The following is a 23165-nucleotide window of genomic DNA, read 5'->3' as shown; positions in this document are numbered from 1 at the left end:
GGGCCCGGCCCATTCTATCCAACTTAGGGCTTTTGGATTCACCTGAAATTACATGTTTACCCTCGTAAACAAGGCCTTTTTGTTTTTGAATCGAATCAATGAGTACCTTTCACTCTACGGACAGATGGAATAAGGAGGCATTATATAAAAACTCAATCATATTCTAAAAAAAAATTGCAAACCTACAAAAACTTGAGGGGGGCATTTGTCTACAACAGAATGTGTTCTAAGTGGAGACAATGTTCAAGAGGGACACCCTATGTTGGATAAGCCGTCTCGACAAGCAACTCAGCTCTTCATGAATTGCTACAAGGCTCAGATTCAGCTCCCCTAATCTTCTAACCATCCTTTTCACTTCTTCATCTCCTAACCTCTCTCGTCTCTTCTCTTTCCCAACTAAACCCGACATCAGTTTTCCGAGCAACGACCTTCTCCCCTTCTCCCCCTCCGTTTTCTCGGCCTGCAAAGAGAGAAACGACTCCAAGAGCGACCCGAAAACAGAGACGGTCGATGCGTTCGATTGCTTCAGTATGTTGGAAACCATTGATGTGTGTTGATCCACCTCGGAAAAGTTCACCAAACTCGGTCTCTTGTCCTTTCTTGTCTGCATTCTTACAAGGGAGCTGAGTTGTCTGGACGCAGCTTTCTTGTGCTTCTTCTGAAATGTAATGTAAGAACGGATGCTGGCCTCGATGCTGGAGAAATCTCCTCCACGTCTACGAAGAGCGGATTGAAGATCTTGTACTTGCTCCTTGAACGTTCCGACCAAGTCTCTTGCAATGTCACATACATCTAGTAGCAAGATGGATTCATCAAGAGAGTTTTGCATGAGCTCTGCATGACAGGGTAAGTTAAGGGCTTGTCGGCTCTGCGGAGAAAGTATGACTTGTTCATTCACAAAGTCGTAGAGCTCCACGAGCCGTGCTAGCCCAAGTAGGACCCGTGAAGCATCTGACGGAGATGATTCTAAAGCTTGAAGCTTTTTCATCTCTTCTTCGACCCTTTGAGCTTTTGGGTGGATCAGCCTGGTCGGCAAGCTGATAGACCTAGCTGGTACCATCTTTTAGCTTTCAAAGAACACAAACCAAGAAAAGGCTTAAACATGGGAATGGGTGGTAAAGGTTCCAAGCCTGCATAGTTATATAATAACTAAGAAACAAAGAGCCAGTTCTTCATGCAAGGGGCAACGGGGATTATATTATAACCTAAAAAAGAGAAGATTTTTGCACCATTGTCCTCTTGTTTAATTAATTAACTCCCGCGGTCATGAAGCCGGCAACGTAGAGCCTCTGATTATTATTATTATTATTGTTGTTGATGGTCGGATTATCTTGTCTCCCTTGCTCTCTCTCTCTCATGTGTTATTCCGCATCGTTGGCTAATCTGGACAAAACAAGCCAACTCGGAGAAACTTTACAAAGGATAATAAAACGTTAATACAGAATTACGCAAGGAGGCAACAGGTCCAAGAATCTAGGGCTGCAGCATGTACAAAAACAATTGTACGTTTGTTTTACAAGAATCTCATTTTTATTCCATGTCAGTATTTTCCGTAGCGTCCCATCATGCATGTGTATATTATTGTTTAGGGCAGACAAGGAGACAAATGTGTAATATAGAATATCAAAACATGACCGGACAGAACAAATAAACAAGAATTTCTTAGCCAAATGATTGGGGGGGTCGAGAGAATAGATTAATACCAGCGTTTTGACCACTTGTATCTGTAAATCTTCTTCATGATGCCGCAGCAGGATTTTGTCCTCTGTCTTCCCCGCAATGATTTGCAATGTAATTTAGCTGAAAAGATCACAATACTCTGCACTTGGCTACTTAGTGTTAAAAAGTTTCCACCTTTTTCCTCTCTGAGTGTAATCGGTGGAGATAACATTATCTCTGTTCTCTCCATCTGCAGCAAGGGAAAAGAACATAACAATTCGTGGTCAGATATTCTGTCTGATTCATATTTGCAACTGATGAGCATTCTGTTTCGTATGTAAACATGTCGTAACACCGATTCAGTCGTTATTACCCATCAAAAGTTCATTCCTTTTTGTAACAAAACAACCCTAGAAGAAACTAGACATCCACAAATCAGAGATACAAAAAATGACGGTAAAGCTGTGCTAGAGACTATACCAACTTAGACGGACGGGCCTTGTTCCGAGAGATCAGGGGAGTTGAACGGATTCTTCAAGGACTCTCCGGGTCCCTGGATTTTCCGGGAACTTTTGACGGATTCTCTCCCGGCGGTTTTCCTGGGAAAACACAGCGGCGGCGCCGGAGATTCAAGCCCTGAAGCAGAGACAGGTTTCCTCACCAATTTCCTCGTCAATGAAGGCCGAAACGACGGTGGAATCTTACCCATCTCCTCAAATTCCTTCGTCCCTATTCTATGAAGGGTCAAGGGTTCTAGCAGGGGTTTGCCTGCACGAACGTCGAGCGGAAAGAAGGCGCGTGGCTTTCACGCGCTCACTCGAGGGGAACACAAAGGTTGGGCCCAATGGGCTTACCCATACCCGGCCCATTTATATATTCTAGCTTTAAAATTCAAATTTTCTTTTCTTTTTCGTTTTCTGCATTTTCTTTTCTCTGCTTCAATAAACGAAAAAAAGAGAAATTATTATTTCACCCGAAACAGAGCACACGAGTGTTCGAATGATCTAAAAAGACATACACTGTGGAATATCCTATACCCTTCTCTGTATTGAAACATCACGCAAATATACATTTTTTTTTCCCGAAATCAAGATGTACTACAAGTAAAAACTAAATCTCTGAGATTAAGAAATCAAGAAACTTTACGGACAAGGCATCTTCACGAGAAGGTGAAGCAGAGCCATTTCTTGGAGGTGGGTTTACCATTATCGGGCTTCCTCTGAGAAACGGATCTATTCGAGGCTCCACCCGTCTTTTTGTCTTCGCCGGCTTTGCTGAATATGACCGTGAACCCCTCGGCGGTCGCCGGATCATTCACGTCCCATTCCCCGAATTTCGGCAGAGTCCTTCCCGATTCGCTCGACGCCATATTCCCTCGTTCACAAGACATGGTTCCACACCCCCGAAATGGAATGTTGCAACGAATCTTCGAAGCAAAAAAAAGAAAGAAAAAGAAAAAGGTTAGGTTTTTGTTTCTGATGATTGGTGATTCGTGTCTTGGAGACAGGAGATGTTGTTTTTATACGCAGGGGGGAGGGGAGGGGGGTCAAGAGATTTCCCATACGTATTGTACTCGTATAGAACACGGTGGTATATTCCTCTTTGGATTCTCCTGCATGTTTTTTTTTTTTTTTTGAAGATAAGGCTGAGTCGGACTCACCAAAATTGGAAAACTTTGCCACGCCCTGGATTCTGGAATTGCTAAAAATAGTTCATTCTTTGCATGCTGGTTTGTTTGTTGTTATGATGGAATCAGATAGATGTCCGGAAACCTCAACCGACTCTCAAATGAGCACATGAATGCGCAAAATTCGGACATTGCTATACATCTGAATGGAATTTCAGACAATGATGGAACTTTTTATTTGATTGAACAACTTCATTACAGATTGCAGGTTTTTTTGCTGAAATTTGTAATTCAGGACAAGCTCTGCCCATTTCATTAGCTCTCTGTCTCTCTTTGGCTCTAACATAAGTACTCTGTAATTATTGTTGTCCGACATCACAGAGATCAAACTCAAGATCATTATATTATTGTTAAAAAGAAAAAAGAATCATGGAGGAGACATCGGCTAAGAGAGTTGCCTGAAAAAAAAAAACATAAAACTTTTTTTCCGCAACTTAAGACCGTAGAGGCAAAAACTGTATTGAGTTCGTGAGTCAGTCTAGAGCGGCTATGACAGCATCCACGACTTCTTGGGTGGTGCAGTTACCTCCGAGATCTTTGGTTCGGAACTTTCCCTCCTCTATAACTTGTTTGACCGCAGTCTCGAGCCGGTCTGCAAAGGCAGGGAACTGCAGATGTCTCAGCATCATTGCAGAAGAGAGGAGGAGAGCCACCGGGTTTGCTTTCTTCTCTTCCTCTAGCTTTCTATTCCCCACGTTCCCTGCCGATGCACCTTGCTCGAATATCGCGTATTCTGCTCCGACATTGCCTGCAACGACCAACAGACCATCGAGTATCAGACCCAAAAGATTCCAGATTAAGCACTCAAAACTAGTACTGTTGTGGAGGTTATGAGAGAGATTCAACAGGGTTCGTGAAGTATGGACAGAACCTCCTGGCATGACTCCAGTGCCACCGGCTATGCCCGCTGCAGTGTTTGCTACAAGATTACCATACAGATTGGGAGTCACCTGGGGAAAAAACACAGAGAAAATTTTAAGTGTATATCGAACAAGATGAATCCTTCTTAAGTTAGAAAGGAAGCTTCAATTTAGCGCACCTAAAGACTCAGACTTTCAAAGAGTTCCAATACTTCTGCAATTACCCGTTTCGGCTGTTGTAAAGTTAGGTAAGAAAGAAGGTGTAGAACGTATACCATGACATCGAACTGCTCGGGCTTGGACACCAGTTGCATACAACAGTTGTCCACAATGATCTCGTTATAAGTGATCCCGGGATATTTTTGGGCAACCTCTCTGCAGGATTCAAGGAAGAGCCCATCCGCAAGCTTCATAATGTTGGCTTTATGAACAGCAGTCACCTTCTTCCTATTGTTCAAGTAGGCATACTCGAAGGCATATCTCGCTATTCGCTCTGAACAGAACTTCGTTATCACCTACAGACAAATAGTATGAAAGGCCAAAAAGGTTGTCTCTTCGACAAGACGATCTCTTAGGAAAAAAACCCATCATAATGCCAACCAAAGCGTGAAAGTTGAAACAGAGATTCATGCTTAACAGAGAAGTGGGTTAACAGTGACGATATACAACAGGAAACAGAGTTATATTACATGGAATTGAATCAGAGCCCCCAAACGAAGAAGACAAGACAATTTCTTGAGCAACGTACCTTAAGACTCTCGACAACACCAGGAACAACCTCGTGTTCAAGCCCAGAATACTCGCCCTCAGTGTTCTCCCTGATCACGACGATATCCACATTCTCGTGGCGAGTCGCCAATCCAGGGACATTGAAGCAATTGACGAGCGAAGCGAAGATGTCGAGCTCTTTCCTCAGCTGCATATTCAACGAGCTCACTCCTCCGCCGACAGGAGTCGCCAATCCTCCCTTCAGACACACCTTGTTCTTCTTCACCGACTCGATCACCTCCTCGGGAATCCTCTTCATGTCCCCGTGAACCTCATACCTCTCGAAATACACCGGCGCATGCATCGCCTCCATCACCTGCTCCACTGCTCCGGTCACCAATGGCCCTATGCCGTCGCCAGGGATCAAAGTGACCGCGCGTGGAGTTCCGTCGCCGGGTCGAGGCATGTAGGTTATGGATCGGGTAGGGGAAGCGAATGACGGCGGAGAAGGCGGGTTCGCGAGGAGGCGCTTGAGGATGGATCCGGATCTTCTCGCCATTGATGGGTTGTCTCGTCGGAGGATGTCTCTGTTTTTAGGTTTTCAGCAAAGATGAACGTTTGGTCGTTTTGGCAATCGCATGCGGGAATGTCTGCGAAAATTAATATTGTTTCACATTTTTATTTTTATTTCTTAAGATGAATAATAATAATAAGAAGAAGAATAAGAATAAGAATAATAATAAACTTGGATAACGAACTTGGACTGATTTACGGTCAAGAGATGGTGGGGCCCACAGAATCGACAAATGGGCTCCGTTAAGAAGGCCCACTAACACTCACATCTTATGAGCCATACATACAAAGCGGTGGAAAGTGACATCGAAAGCAAAAATAAAAGTGCTTACCTTTTTTGTGTTTTTATATTCCCGTGGCCGTTGCTTCGTCTCCCACGCATAAGCAAGCATGGATTCAGATACAACCAAAAAGGGTATAGAAGTGGTTTTGATGGCCTTGCGACGGCGGTTCTCGCTTCCGTGAAAGCGCTCTCTTTTCATCCTTCTCTTCTTTTGGATTCATGGGTTGTGTGAGTGGAGAGAGCTCTGTTTCTTCTTCTTCTTCTTCTCTTTCGGGGAGCCTCTGCCGGAGAGCTTCCGCCGGAGAAGACGGGGACAATACGGAGATGAACGGCGACGAGTTTCCCTTCGAGAGGGTTTTCCCGGTTTACGCTAGGGGGACGCCGAAGGCTGAGTCGGACTCGCTTTTGGTGAATTTCTCCTGTTTGGGCGCTGACCCCATTTGGGATGCTGTAAGGGAAGAAGCTAAGCTTGAGGTTGGTCCCTCTGTCTGATTATCGAACAAAATTTGGATTTCTATGGTTTTCAATGTTCATGCGATTTAGCAAAACTTTGATTTTGTCGGAAATTGTTTGTCGGAGGCTTTGTCTGTCTTGTTTTTTTTTTTTTGTGAAAATTTGTCTGTCTTGTTGAGAGAACTGATTCAATATCACGGAACAGGGAGATCGAGGGTTCAATCTTTTACAAAGGTCGAACCTGTTAGGATCTCAATACCAAATCTGTAAGAAACCTGTAACAAATTGATAAACGCAGCAATCTATTGATCAACCAAGATGATTTACAACCTGAAGAATTGCTTTATGAGAGTCTTCTCTCTCAAAAAACCCTAACCATAACCTGATGAATTGAGCTTTACTCCAGATTTCAGTGTATCGATTTAGTGTGCCTTTTCGTTGATTATAACGAAAAGCAAGATGGAGAATCATACCCTTTTTCTATGTTACCAAAATGTTGTCGTTGCATTATGTCACTATGAACTTGAATATTGCAAATGCGAGCAATGGGGAATGTTTGTTCCAGGCAGAGAAGGAGCCGATTTTGAGCAGCTTCTTGTATGCAAGTATCTTATCTCATGACTGTTTGGAACAAGCTTTGGGGTTTGTTCTTGCAAATCGTCTCCAAAACCCCACCTTGTTGGCAACTCAACTTATGGATATTTTCTATGATGTTATGATGCACGATAGAGGTATTCAGAGTTCGATCCGCCTCGATGTCCAGGTAAAATGCTCTTCTTCCCTTCATGTGAAAGCTCCATTAATGGTGGTCTGAGGCTGTCTTTCATGGTTTTGTCTTACTGCAGGCATTTAAAGAGAGAGATCCTGCCTGTCTCTCGTATAGTTCTGCTATTCTTTATCTGAAGGTAATACTGTAACTGAACATTTGTAAAGCCTTTGTCTTTTAGGGACTAAGCAGCTGTTTGGGAATTTGCTCTGGCCATTGACCGGAAGATTTTGTTCTGTAGGGCTATCATGGGATTCAGGCATACAGAATTGCGCATAAATTGTGGAATCAAGGGCGCACAGTGTTAGCTCTAGCACTGCAGAGCCGAATAAGCGAGGTAGTTTATCTTCCATAACTTAAATTTCCTCTTCCGTTAGCATTAAATTGGAATTTCGGCTCAGTAATGATCCATCTCTTGGTTTCGCAGGTTTTTGGCATCGACATTCATCCTGGTAAGCTAGGTTCTTGATTATCATATGCTCTTATTTGTATTTCTGCTCTGCTCGCTGGAAGGGTACAGGGGTGTGTCCATATTTTCCAAGAATCACTTACTGGGTTTATGTTTTTTTTCCTGACATCTGATTTGATCAGCTGCTAAAATTGGCGAGGGGATATTGCTGGATCATGGAACAGGTGTGGTCATAGGTGAGACTGCTGTTATAGGCAACCGAGTCTCGATTTTGCATGTAAGCATCTCTTCTCGATTCTTCTGCAGATCATGTGTTGAACCCAGAATCAAGATGGTCATATTTTTACCGATGCTAGTTGTATTTTCGCTTGGAAGGGCGTGACTTTGGGCGGAACTGGGAAGGAAACTGGTGACCGCCATCCAAAAGTAGGTGATGGAGCACTGCTTGGAGCTTCTGTGACTATACTCGGCAACATAAGGATAGGTGCTGGTGCAATGGTAGCTGCTGGCTCGCTTGTGTTAAAGGACATTCCCTCGCATAGGTAGGACAGGACAGAGGAATGCATCTCAACCCTTCAAAACAGTTCAATATCAACATCCTTGGAATGCTTTTTTCATGTGTTTACTAACAGTGGACATTCTCTTTGGGGTGTCTGAAGCATGGTAGCTGGAAATCCTGCGAAAGTGATTGGGTTTGTCAATGAGCAAGACCCGTCTCTGACAATGAAACACGGTAAAGTCTGAATCAGGTGTGCTGATTATATGTTCTCTCGCTTGGCTTTGTAACTATGATTCTTGAATGAATATGCAGATGCTACCAAAGAGTTCTTTCAACATGTAGCCGTTGCTCATCGAGGTGCAAAACAAAATGGTAAATTTTGCTCCCACCATTGATTCTGCATCTGCTATTTTCGTTTCTTGAAAATAGGATTACCATTTTCAGGAGTTTCAAGGAACGGACACACAAACGGGACAACATGAGAACGTGCCCCCACCCCATCACTTGCAGTTGCAAGCTTCTTTATATACAGTGGCATCAAGACAATGGCTTTCAGCGCTGTCGGCTCAGAGGAGTTTCCCTATAAATACTTCAGAAAAACGTTTTTCTTCCCAAGTCATGGATATTTATGAATATTTGGAAGTTCCAGCGAGTGACAACAACACTTCTTCAATCTTTTATTAAGACAGAAACAAGACAAACACAGAAGAGTGTGTGCATGATTCCCTTGAATCCTAATTGTCTAATTGAAGCTAAAGCTTAATACCAGAAAATCTCGCAGGCAATGAAATTGCAGAACAAGAAAAGATCACAAGCATCATGTGCTTTATCACCAGACAACATAAACCACAAAAGCAAATACCAAAAAATATAAAATCTCCTTTCATGTCAGAAATGGAGTGGAGTGGAGCGCTGTTGGATTCATTCAAGCATGCTTTGCCTGGAAATCCTTCATGAAAGCGACAAGCTTTTCCACACCAGCCAATGGCATTGCATTGTAGATGGAAGCTCTCATTCCCCCGACCGATCTGTGTCCCTTGAGCTGCACCATCTTCTCCTTGGCAGCTTCCTTGATGAATTCAGCCTCCAACTCTGACTTCTCCAATGTGAATGGGACATTCATCAACGACCTGACGGATTTCTCAACCGGGCACCTGTAAAAACCTTTGCTTTCATCAATGGCGTCGTACAGCAGCTGAGCTTTCTTCTGGTTCTTCTTCTCCACCTCCTTCAGACCGCCTTGCTCCAACAGATCCTCAAACACAAGCCCGCACATGTAAATTCCGAAACACGGAGGCGTGTTGTACAACGAGCTGTTCTCGTCGTGGATCTTGTAATCCAGCATCACCGGGGTGATATCCCGAGCGTTTCCGATCAAATCCTTCCTGATGATAACAACGGTGACACCAGAGGGACCGACGTTCTTCTGCGCACCAGCGTAAATCACGCCGAATTTGGACACGTCCACGGGCTTCGAACAGAAGTTCGAGGACATATCAGCAACCAAGATGCCGTTAGGGTTCTTAGGAACAGGATAATCCTTGAACTCGACTCCATGGATGGTTTCGTTGGCGCAAATATGCAAATACTTGGCACCTGGGCTCTGCTCCAGTTCACCAAAAGATGGGATTTTGGTGTACTTCTCGGATTTGCCCGACCAGATCACCTTGGGCTTGCAGTACTTCTGCGCTTCCTTGTACGCTTTGTCTCCCCACGACCCTGTAACCACATAATCGACAGTGTCTTCGGCCTTGCAGAGATTGAGTGGCACGGCGGCGAACTGGGTGGTTGCGCCACCTTGAAGGAACAGGACGGAATATTCGAGCGGAATCTCCAGGAGCTGACGGAGATCCGATTCCGCCTTCTGGATGATCGAGAGGAACTCCTTCCCTCTGTGGCTCATCTCCATGACACTCATCCCGCATCCGCGCCAATCGTAGAGCTCCGATTGAGCCTTCAACAGGACATTCTCCGGCAACGTGGCGGGCCCCGCCGCGAAGTTAAAGACACGCTCCTGGGATCCAACGGCGCCGGATCTGGCCGGATCCTGGACATGGGTCGTTGAGGCAGCGCATCTAACGGCGGCAGGCTTGGTTTTTCCAGCGAGGGACAAAGTGCATGGTTTGCTGAGATGAAGAAGGGTTTGGGAGGTGGATTTGGGTGTGAAAGCCGAGATCTGTGTTTGATTATGGAGGAGGAAAGAGTTTGCCGACGCCGCCATGATCGTCGATCCTGAGATTCCGAAAGCTTTGGTATTTATTCGCTTACAAAAATGCTGAGACGGTGTCGAGGAAGAAAGTGACGGCCGAGGAAATATAAGGGCGAGTTGGTGGCAGAAAAGAAAATGGGGAAGTATAAATATTTCAATAAAAACGACGTCGTATGTGGTAGGTGGTACTGGTTTGTCTGCTGTCTTAACTATATTCTCATTTCCAATGTGTGTTTTTGACTGTTCATAGAAGAAGTTGGATTTTGTTTTTGTTACATATCATCATCCCATGTAATATATTCAATTAGATTTATTTTATGCTAAATATATACAAACTTATCTTAATTAATCCCCATCTAATGAATATCTTCCTTCTTTTAATCAAATGAATTTATCTGCCCTTTTTTTATCAAGGTACAAAGTGACGATACACACTTTTGTTTTGGTTAGGAAAATGATTAAATTCCCTTATTCGGATGCCAACCAAAAACTATATCATAAAAATCTTAATTTATGCAAAAAAAAAATGTATAAATATCTCTAGCCCAAAATTCCTCTCTCCACTAAAGGGGCCAATTCAGAAATGATAAAAACTATAGGGTGAGAAATGGGAAATCTAAAAAAACTCAATCTTTCGCTACTTAAAGAGACCGGAGAGTTTAACTGCAGCCGCCGGTCTCTTACACTTATTAGTTTTCAAAGATGTGTCAACGTTGACCGGCTCGTTGACCGCTGTGTCTGATCTCCCACCTATCTTATTTAGAAGGTTACAGATTGCATCGCCACCACCGGCTGGAAACGTTAACTCTTCTTGTTTGATCTTCTTCCATGTCTTTCGCCTCCGCTCTGGATGAACTGCTGCTTCTGGTTCTTGACCTCGTTTCGTGTCCTTCTGATGATGATTGTTTCCCAGATCGGGTGGAGTTGATTTGTCGTTTTTCTTGTCGGGAGCCGGAACATGTTGAGTTATCTTCTTGGCGGCTGTACTATTATCATCCGGTTTCGGCCTCTTTGAAGGTTTTTGCTTCGGCTCGGGAACTATTGCTTCTCTCTGCTTATTATGGACCACGTTAGACTGACTCCGCTTCTTGTCATGTTGCGTCTTGGTAGCGCCTTGTTGGATGGCAACAGGCTCTGTCATTGTATCGAGAATAACTTTCCCGAGTACGAATCTGATCTCGCATGGATCTCCCTTTCCCAACGAGAGATAGTTGATCGAGTCCCCCTCCCTTCCACTTTCATAGGACTCTATATCAGTCACCAACTCATCAAAAGCTCCTGCCACCTCTTTCGCCTTTCTCTTCGGTATGAACACCTACCACACCGAGGTTTTCAGTCAAATAAACAGCAACAAAGACGAGAAAAAATGATGCAGAGTGGCATATAGTTTGGGATGATGCGCTTACCCGGCCCCAGTGTTTGGTTCCTGGGTATAGGGAAAGTACTTCTTGGAGTTCTTCCACTCCGGTCAGAACATTTATGGAGTCTTGTAATAAAAATGTGAACTGGGCAACTGCTTCTGCAAGTTCTTCGTCGGACCTATTCACAGATGATTCAGAGACCTCGGGAGAAAATCTGGCAAGTGATTTTTCATGTTCTCTAGCATATCTGATTGCTTCCTTCCAGTGCCCATGGTAGAGTACCGAGCCAAAAGCAGAGATTACAAGGGCATCTTGAGGGTCACGTACTAACGCGGTGTGAAAAGCCAACAGTGCAATCCTGTTCCACGTCGCAAACATGAACATAATCAACCATAAACAACACTCTTCGAGAAAAAAACTTCGTATGTTATTAAAACGATGAGCAACTCACCATAGTCTGCAATCAGCAGGTTGATCACAGAAAACCAATTTATCCACATTGGAGAGCAATCTCTGCAGAGAAAAGATGAAGTCCGATGAATACAACAGTCAAATGACATCATAGAATAATCTTCTGTCCTGGGGTTATATCTCACCATTAGCATTGTGGACCTCAAAGGAGATGCTTTACTAGCCTGTTCAAGGTATGCCGCCTGAAACCAAATTTCACCTCATTTAGTGCTCAAAAGGACGAGTCAAAAGATTCACAATCGAGTGAATCACGTACCTGAAATGGAAGCAACGGTTCAAGTAGACTGAACTTCCTCAGCAAAAGGATGGAAGGCCCAGCAGCCCCATAAGAAAGCATGTAGTTCATTTCCATCATTAGCCTAACCTGAACAAACGGAGAACTTGTAATCATAAGAACTAGGATCAAGACTTGTTCCAGGCAACAACAAAATATTTCAACATACAAACACCAAGTCTAAGTACATCCAAACAGAGCTGGTAAAATACCGGGCCCAAACTTGCAATAGAGTATACAAATTTAGGTATTGCGGTCTCAATATCCTTTGAAAATAATAGATCCAAGCGAGCAGCAATTCTTAAGCCCCTGAGAATTCTGGCTGCATTAGAAAAGACCACAGGCCGGGCAGATTAGACACAGGGTACTACATTAAGCCGCTAATCTAGATGCAAGGACACAGAAGATGAGAACAAGGAAAGAACTAGTAAGGCCTACCACAATCTTCTTCGAAAGACAGTTGCGCGGGGATTAGAGTACGGAGCTGGGTACATGATAGCAAATAAGAGCACAAACAAGTTTAAGGTTAAACAAAATCATGCTATACAAAAATCCATGAAGCTATGACACGGATGAATGGAATAAAGACGGTTACCCTTAGGGCCTTTAAATCTTCTATTCCATTTGAGTAATCGTAGATTTTAAAATCAAAGGGATCGAAGAATAAACTGCAGTAAGAATTAACACCAAGAGTAAGTTGAACGTTAGTGACTGTAGCCAAAGATAAATGGTCCCTTTGCCACCCAACATCATCATGTCTTAGTATGAAGACATGGACAGTTGACTAGATCGCAGATGTCACACCTATTAATCGTGAAGTCACGATGCATGCTGTTCCTCCAACGATTGATATCCTTTTCATTACAGCCACGGAGCATCTTAGGGAGAGTAAGTTTCTCATTTTCTTCAGCATTCTCTGGAACGCTGCCCTTACCTTCGCCTCTCTCTATATCATTTTCATCGTCACCAGCAGTCTGTGCCACAGTATCAAAACTGGATACCTATCTTGGGAGAATCAGACAGTACACGAAAAGAAGAAACCGAATTCAAACGTGAGCCTACAACAGGAGATGTAAACACAGCTCGGCAATTCTTTCTCGGAAGGAATAGTAATGTAAGATATTAAGAATCACTGAATGACCTCGGTTATAGAACCTCTTATCCACACATGGCATATAGGAAAACGTTTTCCAACGATCTGAGCACGATTAAACTGCCGCCGGATCTATTAATAAAACACAAAGTCAATCAAACCAAATCAAATTATCAGGTCCTCAAAAGACATGAATATCACTATAAGTTAGAGACATCCAAACGACTATCAGGAAGATGAGTAGGGCAAGGCACAATACCTCCTTAAGATTAGCTGTGGTGATCACATCGAAATCTTTTGGCACTCTATTTAGTATTAAATCCCGTACACACCCACCAACCAGGTAGGCCTCGAAACCTGAATAACATCAAAGATAAGGACCAGCACACATCAACCCACTAGAGACACTGTATACTCAGAACAGAGGAGAATAACCGAAATGAGCAGACATCAAAGTAGATGATGTTTCAGTAAGTTGTTTCTAAGCTGTCTTACTAAAACAGCCCCATCTGAGAACCTTCCACTACAAGAATGAAACCCCAGAACATTGAGCAGAGATATTTCTCATCCAAGCAACTAAATTCTGTTTTTTATTCTTCTATTCCCATTGATATTTCGTATGTAACTCTTGGAATGAGGATATGCAAGCTTTAAAGTGACAAAAACACAACCTTGATTTCTGAGGACTCTTAAGACAGTCCATGAGGATGGCGAGATCATGGAACCTTTGATGCCAACTGCAGTAGCGTTTATCTTTTTCCATTTCGATGTATCAACTGCATCATCATCCATAAACACATACAAGAAAAGATAACAGCTCAGGACGGCAACTAAGTTGAGACAGGCCAACCCAGTTAAGTATATCTCGAGAAACATAACAGCTCGTGAAGAAATGTCTTCGTCCATACCTGGAGGCAGGACAGAATTTTCGCCCATGTCTCCCTCAGCAAGTGTACAATTGTTCCTCTACAACAAGAGACCGGGACAACAAAAAAAAGGCCGCCGATAAGGTGTTTGAACAAATGCCCCACGGAGACTCAGGACCAAACCAAAACAAAGAGAAACCGAGAAGAATAAGAAGAACCCACCTGGAAGAAAACCGACACTAGGGTTTGAGGCCGGAAGAAGATGTAACCTTTACGCCTGAGGAAAATCGCCATGACAAAGGAGGCGAAATCATGGCGCGCTATGCATCTGGTATTGCTCTTTCCGCGACAATGTTACTGCAGTTCACTTAACCAAAGCTTAGCGGAACTTTTAACCTATCGACCCGGTGCGGTTCACAATTGGCCCGGTTTCATTCCCGGTTCAGTGGAACCGAACCCGTTAACCAAATGAAGCTCTGTTTCGGTAAGTTTTTTTTATATATATAAGTTATGCCCAATGGGTTTGAACCCGGTTTGGGAGCCCCCCCAGTAGGCCGAGTGGGTATCTGTTTCGGTAAGTTGATTCTTGCTGCTCAATCTTTCCCTTTTTTTTTGTTTTAACAATCTTTCCCATTTTTTTTTTTTTATGAAATCAATCTTTCCCATTTTCTTATGCGATTTTCATTTTGCTGCTCGTAACTTCCGTGCGGCTCCGATCCCATCGATTTCGATTCTTTCCTGTCCTCGGTGTCTTTGGCTTGAGGGAAGGGGAAAAAAGGGAGAGAAATATGGGAGGAGGAGAAGGCGGTCCTGGTGATTCATCTGTTCATGATTCTACGGCGGTGGAGGAGAGGTCTCCGTCTATATCCGGTGCTCCAACGGCTCGCAATTCTCCGTCCAGATCAAGCTTGATTCCACTGTCGGCTCCTTCAAATCCGTTCTTGCTCAGCAATGTGACATCCCCACTGATCAGCAGCGACTTATTTACAAAGGTCGGATCTTGAAGGACGATCAAACCCTCGTTAGCTATGGTATTGCATTTGCTCTCCGTTCTTGTTCCCTTTTTCTGCTAAAGTTTGCGTCTTTTGAATATAGGAAAGGAATGCAATTAGGTTATGTTTCGGCTTGATCGGTTCCAATCAGAACATTGTTTGTGTACATGTGATGTTCCTTGATGCTGGTTAGCCTGATTGCTAATTCATTTGAATCCATATTGTTTCGGACAATAGGTATGGAGGCTGATCATACTGTCCACTTGGTTCGTGGTTTCGCAACTTCGTCAGCCAACACTGGCAGTCCGAGCCCTTCTCCATCTCCAAACCCGACACAGAATAACCCAAGCACTGTGGGTTCGGGTGGTTATGTGTCAGTTGGAGGATCTGACCATGGACTTGGTCTGGATGGCTTAGGTGACTTAGGTGGCAGTGGTGGCTTGTTTGGAACTGGGCTTCTGGATTTCGAGCAGGAGCCAGAACAGTTTAGGAATTCCAACATTATGAGAGAAATCATGAACATACCTAGATTCCAGAGCCTGATGAACAACCCCGCTTTCATGCGAGATATGATTATGAACACTCGCCAGATGCGGCAAATCATAGATTGCAATCCCGAGCTTGCCGACCTCCTGAATGCTCTGAGAATTCTTTGCCAAACTGTGGAGGCCAGAAGGAATCCCGAGCCTATGCATAAACTGAGGTGGAACACTGACAGAGCAATGAGAAACCTAGAGGCGATTCCCGAGTGGTCCAACATGCTCAGGCGAATGTCTGAGAATGCTCAAGAGCCTCGTTTGAATGATACTACAGCCAGAAATGATACCCCGAACCCGTTTGCTGCACTCCTTGGAGATGGATCAATCAATTATCATCTGCCGCTTCTGAAAACGCCAATATTGTTCTCCTGCACCGAATACTATCCCGCCAATAATTCTCCTGCACTCTTTCGTGTTTTCTCTCCTCGAGAGCATTTATATAACTTTTATTATGTATTCTGTTTATACCAACATAGTAAATGGAAGAGCCCAGGCCAACACCACGAGAACGAATGATGCCACGGGAGGAGCCGGTCTTCCTGAACTTGGCAACATGTTTGGAGCTTTTCCAGATCCCAACAACCTTCTTAATGAGTTCATGCAAAACCTGGCTATTAGCCAGATGTTGCAAAGACTCTGGTCCAACCCACAGTACATGAATCAGGTAGTTTGGTTTTATCTTATGATTCATGTCATGATAATCTCAACTTATATAATATGTATAATGAGTTCTAGTAATTTCCGATACTGCAGATTCTAAACCTCAACCGCAGATCCATGACATCCTTGATTCCAATATTCAGCTGAGAGAAATGCTCCAAACCCTGGATTTTGTGCGTCAAATGATGCAGGTATGCGTCCTAATCTGGAGTTAATTGCTGGATATAACATTAATGCACATCCTGACTGTGAGATTCTAAATGTGAAGCGCTCTCCTGTGGTTTACATAACACTAAAATCTATGTCAAGAACATTCTGTAGTGAGATATTTTCCTGGGACATCCTAGATAATGTTTACTTGATGTTTCTTGCAGCAACTGTTAGCATTCCAGCAATCTCTCCTCTCCCAACTGGGTCGTCTTCAAAGTACGCGGTAAGCACTTTAAAGCTTTTCCTTCGTTTAATCTTAATGTGTTCGAGTTTCCACACACCCGTTTTCTAGATCCATCTTCTCGTCCCGCTACTGCGAATTTTGCATCTGAACAAGCTCTTCGCTTAGCATTCTCGTTGATTTGGTTTTTCTCCTGTAGGTAGAGTGATCCAGCTGGTGGAGCTACAGGTACTCTTGTCAAGACTCAAAAGTCTCTCGTCGAAAATGAGGAAGTATTCGTTTTTTAGTTTTAGACTTGGACCACCAGCTAGTGAAAGACCCATTCTTCTCTGCTGAGAGATGCTTAGGAGTTAAACTTAAAAAGCCTTAGAATGTTATAGTTCCCATCGATGGGAGAGAGATGATATAGTCTCAGGAATAGTTACTAAACAGAGGAAGTGAATCAGGAGCACCTGCACCAGCTTCCAATGACAATGAAAGAGGACTAGAGATGCCGATGAACATGTCTGATAGACTCGGGTCAGGCAGCCTGGCGGTTCCTCAGCGTCCTAACAGTACTTACCTTCCTTTTTCCCCGTTGAATCCGCATCCGTTTGATGCTCACACTCACTTCTCATGTCCAGTTCCACCGGAAGAACTGTACGCCACACTGCTTTTGCAGCTTCGAGAAATGGGGATTCTTCGACACAGGAAAACGTCAGAGCCCTGATGGCTACAGCCGGGAACATTCATGCTGTGGTTGAACATCTTCTCGGGAACCCTCCCGGTCAGTAACCGTCTATCTAAACTCGTCTTGCTCTTGTGTTTGTAAGTGATGTTCGGATTCTCTCTTGGTATATCACCGGTTTGGCTTCTCTGTACATACCTTGTAGAACACTTCTCATCAGATGAAGTGTGTCTTGGTTCGAATATTAGTGTCAGAGCCTTACTAGTTTATGTTAAAACAGTCTGCTGTTTCTGTATGAAAGATATGATCTTTTTTGTTTAAATTCCATCCCGATTCGCTTGATAGAGACAATATAGCATATGAATGTCACATACAAACCAGAAAAAAAAAATGGTTATCTTCACTTCACAACCTTCTTCAGAGGTTGTTCCTCTCGTCGATGAAGGTGCATCATGTTAGCTTCTTCTTCTTCTCCAAGTACGAATGATTCCTCTGGAAATTCAGTATGGCCCAAACCAAATGCCACAGACCAATCTCAGGCCACAATGCTGCAGGAGAGTACAATGGGCAGTGACTGGTTTGCCATAAGAGGAAATTGCTCAGCCTCGTCTCTCCTGAACTACGGATCAGTATATCTGGATCAGGTACCACGGCCATTCTCATGTTCTTCTCTATGTCCACCACACGTATTGTATGGTCGTGATTCTCCATATCGCCCTGTAACTTGCCGTGACTAACCCTCGCTGGAATTTCATCTAACTTGTTTAAGCATGATTGTTCAACGGCATTCACAATCTCATCAGTAGAAGTATAGGCAACACAAACCAGAAGCACCACCCGGCTGTTCTTGGCAGTGGCCTTCATGACCTTTTCCGCTGCAGCTCTCACAGGATCACTTAAAAGCTTCAAGTTGCCAATAAAATACACTCTCATGCCGTATTCCTGTATGATGCTTTCTTTCTCAAGCAAAGACTCGATCTTTTCCAGCATCAAATCCATAAGAGACTGAACCTCCTCAGGTCTTCTTTTGAAGTTATCGATGCTGAAGGCGTATATGGTCACATACTTGATACCCAACTCGTAACAGTACCGGAGTATTGACATGAGAGCTGAAAACCCAGCCTTGTGACCGGATCCTTCTGCCAGACCATGTTTCTTAGCATATCTCCGGTTTCCATCCATGATAAACGCAAGATGGGAAGGAACCGAGCCCATAGAGATGACACGAAACATGCATCTTCTGGAAAACCCGCTGAGATGTTCAAGCACTTGATTAACTCTGCCCTCTGCATATCTCTTAATAAATTTACACAAACCTTCAGTAGCCATCGCGGATCCCTACCTGTTGGGAAAAAGAAGACAGAATGAACCTGTGAATGTGTCTCCAGCCTTGGCTAAACAAAGATTATCAATATCAACAAAACAAATTTCGAAAGGATAATCAAGAAAACACAAGCAAGAAGCAAATCAAAGGCAATAAGAATCAATCCTACCCTTTTGTTTTGGATATACCTTCTCACCTTTAACTTCACAGATATCATCAAAAACAACATATTTCATATCATCTTAAACACGACCAACTACAAGAATAACAAATCAAGACATACTAAGCAAAGGCAGACGCTAAAGCATTTCTAATTCCTCGGGTTTACAGTAAATTGGATCCATATGAGACATCTCGGGTACCAAACTGTTCTTATTTTTGCCCGGAAAGTAAAAAAGTACCAACTTTTACAGGGAAAGCCCCACTCTTTATAAGGCAAAACCCAATTCCATGATCAATGAACACAGGGTAAACACGATTTCCCAATTTTGGCATTGGAACAAAGAATCGGTACTAACAACTTCTCCAAAGACATCAAGAACTCACCTCCAAGAGAACGAGCGATCAGAAATCAGTTGCTTCGCAGCCGATTCGAAACATGCAACCCTCTCTCTCCCTCTGAATCATTAAACAGACAAATCACCTGTGAATGTTAACGCTTTTTCCAGTTTCAGACATTACTCAAATGGACCAAACAAGTCAACTCAGATTTGGAACGCCAAATAATACCGAGAGCGATCCGAAGAAGGGAGAATATTATGAGGGCATGATTTGTGTTCCCGCCACTGAAAACCTAGCCTCGAATTAAACTCAAGAATACGCCGATCTCACCGACAACGTTCGCCAGCCCCTGATGGAACCCCGACAAGGCACGTCAGATCCCAAACCAAACCGCTGACGTTTTCGTCAACGAATCTCTCCGCCTCGTGGATATCGTCGGAAAATATAGCTGACGGCGAAGCGAAGACCGGCGATGGCGCGAAGGAATCGCCGTAGGCGAGGCAAAATAGAGGGAGAGAGAGACGCTGCACTTAGTGGACTCCAATTTTTTTTTTCACTTTATTTCCAATGAAAATCTGTGATGGGGAAAAACAATTAGGAAATTCTCCTAAAAAACCCTAATTTCATTTTGGATGCAGTCTTAATCTGTCATCCGGTCAATATACGCCAATCGTACATGTAATATATTATTATTCATATAATGCCATATTTTTTTTTCCAAATTAAATGACAAACACGTGGATCTCCATTTGATCCTATTGAAGACCAACAAAACAATATTCTACGTTGGTTGAAAATATGCGCACCACAAGAAAAGACAGATAATTATCTATCATTTTTATTATTATCCTTTTATTTAAATTTAATGAGAGTTTGATGCATATATATATATATATGTATATCCACATGTTTCACATCCATAACAAAAATATTAATATGAAATTTCCAAAGAAAAGTCAAATAACTTTAAAAAAAAATCAAGAGACAATTATCCCTTGAAAATTGTTACTATTATATTGATAATACCATAAAAAAAATAGAGATATGATTCTGTTTTTATTAGATGACAAGTGAAACTAATATCAAATTCTTTTAAGTTTTATATAAAAATAATTTAATTAAATAAAAATATGATAGACTAATACATAAATATATAAACACGATAAAATTTCCAAAGAATGAATATCCATAGAAGAAAAGAAAGAGTAGTAGTTGATCGACGAGGCTACGCCGACGGCGGAAGGCTGAAATCCCTCCGTGCCGGAGAACGCCGATGACCGCCGGCAGCAGCCGCTTGATATCTATACCGATGGCCATGCGTTTGCGGCGGTGCGGCGGCGGAACGCGGAGAAGCGTTTGGAGCGGTGCGTTTGGGAACGTTGATGCGGCGGGCGTTTTCCAAAACGCGGAGGACTTGCGACATGTGAGGGCGTTTCTTTGGGTCGAGCTCGAGACAGGAGAGAGTGATCCGAGCCAACTCGGTGGCGGAGTCGGAAGAGTACTGGCCTTTGATCCTCGTATCCATTACACGCAACAGCTTGCTTCGGCTCGAGAGGCTTGGTCTTAGCCACTCGACCAGGCTCTGTTTCCCGTCTCCTCGTCTCGTGTCGTGTGCTCTCAGTCCCGTCATCATTTCCAGTAGAACCGCCCCGAACGCGTACACGTCGCTCTTCACGTACAAATGACCTGCAATTGGGTCAGAGATACATAGATGAAGGGCACAACTCTACTTATATATATAATGGAAGAACATTAAAAAACAATAGCTTGTTCGAGGTTGTGCTTGTGTATGTACGTACCTGTGGCCATGTATTCGGGAGCAGCGTAGCCGTAGGTGCCCATGATCCGTGTCGTAACGTGTGATTTCTCGGGCGAAGGCCCTCGTTTCGCCAGCCCAAAATCCGATATCTTCGCATTATAATCCTGACAACAAAACATCCCACATTGATATCGAAAACCAAACATGGTGATACTCAAACCCAAACGATATCTATTTGGACTCGGAACTGACCGAGTCGAGGAGGATATTAGAGGCTTTGAAGTCACGGTAGATGACTTGTCGGTTCGAGCCATGAAGAAACGCGAGTCCGCGAGCTGCGCCTACTGCAATCTTGAGCCTTGTGTCCCAAGACAACGGTTCAACCCCGGCATTCCCTGCATAATGTCCCAAAACCCGATTCAGGATCCACCTTCAATCTCTCGTCTTCCGTCGAGAATTCGACCGATAATATATCGAATCTCACGTCGGAAAAGATGATTGTCAAGGCTGCCTTTCGGCATCAACTCATAAACGAGGAGCAGCTCTTTATCTTCCCAACAGTATCCCAGCAACTTCACCAGGTTTGGATGCGAGAGCTTCCCCAAGAAGTTGATCTCTGACTGCCAACAATTACACACAACGCATGTATGTATCTATATATATATATGAAAGTGTAATGCATGACGTCATGCCCACGTGAGCGTGCCAAGCCATGAGAGCAGAAACGGAGCTTACGCGCCATTCGGCGAGACCTTGAAGGCTCTGAGAGTTCAGTCTCTTGACAGCGACGGCCATGCCGGAACCCACCTTCGAAGGAGACAGTGTTATCTCATCGACCCAGCCCTTGTATACTTTGCCGAACCCTCCTTGACCCAACACCATCTCTGGTCCGAAGTTCCTCGTCGCTGTCCTCAGATCGGAGAAACTATATATTCTTAGATTCGGTGTCTCCAGTATCTGACCGGAATCGCTCGTCCCGACGCCAGAGACGGAGCTCTCCCCCTCCGAGATCTGGCTCCGTCCACCGGCGCCGCTGCTGCTCGTCGTTGTCGTCGCAGTCGCCGACGAGAACTCTGTTCCGGTGCTGCTGCTGTGATTGTTTGATACTGCTGTTTTGAGAAGACAACCAGACAATAAAATCTCAAGAGTCAATAACGAGAACCAATCTAAAAAACCCATGAAAGAAGAAGAAGAAGAAACCATGATTGCGGAAGCTGGTGGAGCTGGGAGAGAAGAAGCATGAAAAGCAAAGACCCATTTCATGTGATTTTTCAGAGACATGAACCACAACAAACAACAAGTGACTCTGATCAATCACCGAGTGATATTATTTTGGTCGATTCCTAATAAATTAAAAAAAAGGGACCAAAGACACACATTTATCAACAACAAGAACTTGGTTTGGTTCTCTGTCCTTTTGTTTTTTTGGTAATTTTGGGGAAAATACCTATATCATAATTCATATTTTTCTTGAATTCTTTTTAACATTGCACCAGTAAATTTTTATTTTCAAAAGACGACCAAATAATTGACCCAAAAAAGTCAATGCAACCTTTTTAGATGGTCGATTTTTGAAAAGTGTAGGTTCTTACAATTATATAGAATTACATTTTTCTTAATTCATAATTTTTAATACAAGTGCCAAATGGAAATGGGCATGCTTTGATTCTTGGAGATTTTCTAAAGGATCGTCATTTCTTGTCCACCACCAACCCTATAATATTTTCCATCGTCGTTCCTTTGATTCAACCCTTCCATCTATTTGTTTTTTTTTTGTTGACATCAATGCAATTTCCACTGTAATTTAATGGCATAGAACAAACGATAACAATATTAAATTAAAAGTACTAATACAAAGGTTCGAAAATTCGAAATTAAAATTAAAATAAGCGTAAGATGGGGAGCGGTTTATACGGTATAAAAGGCAAATGTGTGAACACAAGCAGGGGGGTTCACATTTGTCAAAACACGAGGAGGAAAATACGTTCCCATGGTTAGGCACTGGTCCCATCATATCTTCCCTTTTTATTCACGTCTTATTATAATTTATAGGGATAATCGCATTTAAATACCCAAACTTTTACAAAAATCTCACATAAATACCCGAACTATAAAATTATCATATAAATACATGAATTTTTCATAACTCCCACATAAATAC

General features: G+C 43.3%; 8 protein-coding genes and 1 long non-coding RNA gene across 15 annotated transcripts; 2 read left to right on the top strand and 7 right to left on the bottom strand.

The window, feature by feature from the left end:
• Positions 1-131: 131 nt before the first annotated feature.
• On the bottom strand, positions 132-2592 carry LOC104807439. Of its 3 annotated transcripts, none has more exons than XM_010532713.1 (3): positions 2140-2592; positions 1230-1909; positions 132-1067 (listed from the first exon to the last, which is right to left on the bottom strand). In XM_010532713.1, exon 3 carries the CDS (start codon positions 1058-1060, stop codon positions 227-229), a length of 834 nt encoding a protein of 277 aa, XP_010531015.1. In that variant the 5' UTR covers positions 1061-1067; positions 1230-1909; positions 2140-2592; the 3' UTR covers positions 132-226. The 3 variants fall into 3 exon arrangements, with proteins under 3 accessions (XP_010531015.1, XP_010531014.1, XP_010531017.1); XM_010532712.1 differs by having other exon boundaries at positions 132-1383; positions 1704-1909; XM_010532715.1 differs by having other exon boundaries at positions 1704-1909.
• Positions 2593-2601: 9 nt separating this feature from the next.
• Positions 2602-3175, bottom strand: LOC104807436 (RPM1-interacting protein 4). The gene has a single exon (XM_010532707.1). It carries the CDS (start codon positions 3047-3049, stop codon positions 2819-2821), a length of 231 nt encoding a protein of 76 aa, XP_010531009.1. The 5' UTR covers positions 3050-3175; the 3' UTR covers positions 2602-2818.
• Positions 3176-3668: 493 nt separating this feature from the next.
• Positions 3669-5553, bottom strand: LOC104807435 (isocitrate dehydrogenase [NAD] regulatory subunit 3, mitochondrial). Of its 2 annotated transcripts, none has more exons than XM_010532704.1 (4): positions 4955-5553; positions 4482-4721; positions 4218-4296; positions 3669-4094 (listed from the first exon to the last, which is right to left on the bottom strand). In XM_010532704.1, the coding sequence occupies exons 1-4, from the start codon at positions 5471-5473 to the stop codon at positions 3820-3822; spliced, it is 1113 nt and encodes a 370-aa protein (XP_010531006.1). In that variant the 5' UTR covers positions 5474-5553; the 3' UTR covers positions 3669-3819. The 2 variants fall into 2 exon arrangements, with proteins under 2 accessions (XP_010531006.1, XP_010531008.1); XM_010532706.1 differs by having other exon boundaries at positions 4482-4709.
• A 275-nt stretch (positions 5554-5828) lies between these two features.
• Positions 5829-8577, top strand: LOC104807433 (serine acetyltransferase 2-like). Its single transcript, XM_010532702.2, has 10 exons — positions 5829-6244; positions 6789-6986; positions 7069-7128; positions 7231-7326; positions 7417-7441; positions 7581-7675; positions 7774-7940; positions 8058-8131; positions 8210-8269; positions 8342-8577. Exons 1-10 carry the CDS (start codon positions 5990-5992, stop codon positions 8377-8379), a joined length of 1068 nt encoding a protein of 355 aa, XP_010531004.1. The 5' UTR covers positions 5829-5989; the 3' UTR covers positions 8380-8577.
• LOC104807434 (phosphoserine aminotransferase 1, chloroplastic) lies at positions 8551-10306 on the bottom strand. The gene has a single exon (XM_010532703.2). It carries the CDS (start codon positions 10116-10118, stop codon positions 8823-8825), a length of 1296 nt encoding a protein of 431 aa, XP_010531005.1. The 5' UTR covers positions 10119-10306; the 3' UTR covers positions 8551-8822.
• A 291-nt stretch (positions 10307-10597) lies between these two features.
• On the bottom strand, positions 10598-14582 carry LOC104807432. Its single transcript, XM_010532701.2, has 14 exons — positions 14394-14582; positions 14214-14271; positions 13977-14081; positions 13565-13662; positions 13354-13437; positions 13017-13213; positions 12808-12880; positions 12651-12696; positions 12425-12534; positions 12195-12302; positions 12064-12120; positions 11919-11980; positions 11513-11825; positions 10598-11421 (listed from the first exon to the last, which is right to left on the bottom strand). The coding sequence occupies exons 1-14, from the start codon at positions 14463-14465 to the stop codon at positions 10744-10746; spliced, it is 2061 nt and encodes a 686-aa protein (XP_010531003.1). The 5' UTR covers positions 14466-14582; the 3' UTR covers positions 10598-10743.
• A 136-nt stretch (positions 14583-14718) lies between these two features.
• On the top strand, positions 14719-17742 carry LOC104807431. 2 transcript variants are annotated; one of them, XR_770752.2, is made up of 7 exons: positions 14719-15202; positions 15401-16366; positions 16456-16553; positions 16737-16795; positions 16953-16981; positions 17200-17307; positions 17377-17742. It is a non-coding gene; the product is annotated as an uncharacterized LOC104807431 (long non-coding RNA). The 2 variants fall into 2 exon arrangements; XR_770751.2 differs by having other exon boundaries at positions 14720-15202; positions 17200-17742.
• Positions 17743-17844: 102 nt separating this feature from the next.
• Positions 17845-19857, bottom strand: LOC104807430 (dehydrodolichyl diphosphate synthase 6). Of its 2 annotated transcripts, none has more exons than XM_010532700.2 (3): positions 19474-19857; positions 19291-19387; positions 17845-18762 (listed from the first exon to the last, which is right to left on the bottom strand). In XM_010532700.2, the coding sequence occupies exon 3, from the start codon at positions 18747-18749 to the stop codon at positions 17871-17873; it is 879 nt and encodes a 292-aa protein (XP_010531002.1). In that variant the 5' UTR covers positions 18750-18762; positions 19291-19387; positions 19474-19857; the 3' UTR covers positions 17845-17870. The 2 variants fall into 2 exon arrangements, with proteins under 2 accessions (XP_010531002.1, XP_010531001.1); XM_010532699.2 differs by having other exon boundaries at positions 19291-19362.
• Positions 19858-20336: 479 nt separating this feature from the next.
• Positions 20337-22394, bottom strand: LOC104807429 (probable serine/threonine-protein kinase Cx32, chloroplastic). 2 transcript variants are annotated; one of them, XM_010532697.2, is made up of 6 exons: positions 22205-22394; positions 21740-22110; positions 21489-21624; positions 21257-21399; positions 21045-21168; positions 20337-20931 (listed from the first exon to the last, which is right to left on the bottom strand). In XM_010532697.2, exons 1-6 carry the CDS (start codon positions 22260-22262, stop codon positions 20471-20473), a joined length of 1293 nt encoding a protein of 430 aa, XP_010530999.1. In that variant the 5' UTR covers positions 22263-22394; the 3' UTR covers positions 20337-20470. The 2 variants fall into 2 exon arrangements, with proteins under 2 accessions (XP_010530999.1, XP_010530998.1); XM_010532696.2 differs by having other exon boundaries at positions 20339-20931; positions 21740-22113.
• Positions 22395-23165: the final 771 nt, after the last annotated feature.

This window comes from Tarenaya hassleriana, unplaced genomic scaffold (genome assembly GCF_000463585.1).
Source record: "Tarenaya hassleriana unplaced genomic scaffold, ASM46358v1 Cleome13, whole genome shotgun sequence".
Classification (NCBI taxonomy): domain Eukaryota; kingdom Viridiplantae; phylum Streptophyta; class Magnoliopsida; order Brassicales; family Cleomaceae; genus Tarenaya; species Tarenaya hassleriana.
Note: the sequence above shows the minus strand (reverse complement) of the source record. Positions and strands in the feature narration are given on the sequence as shown.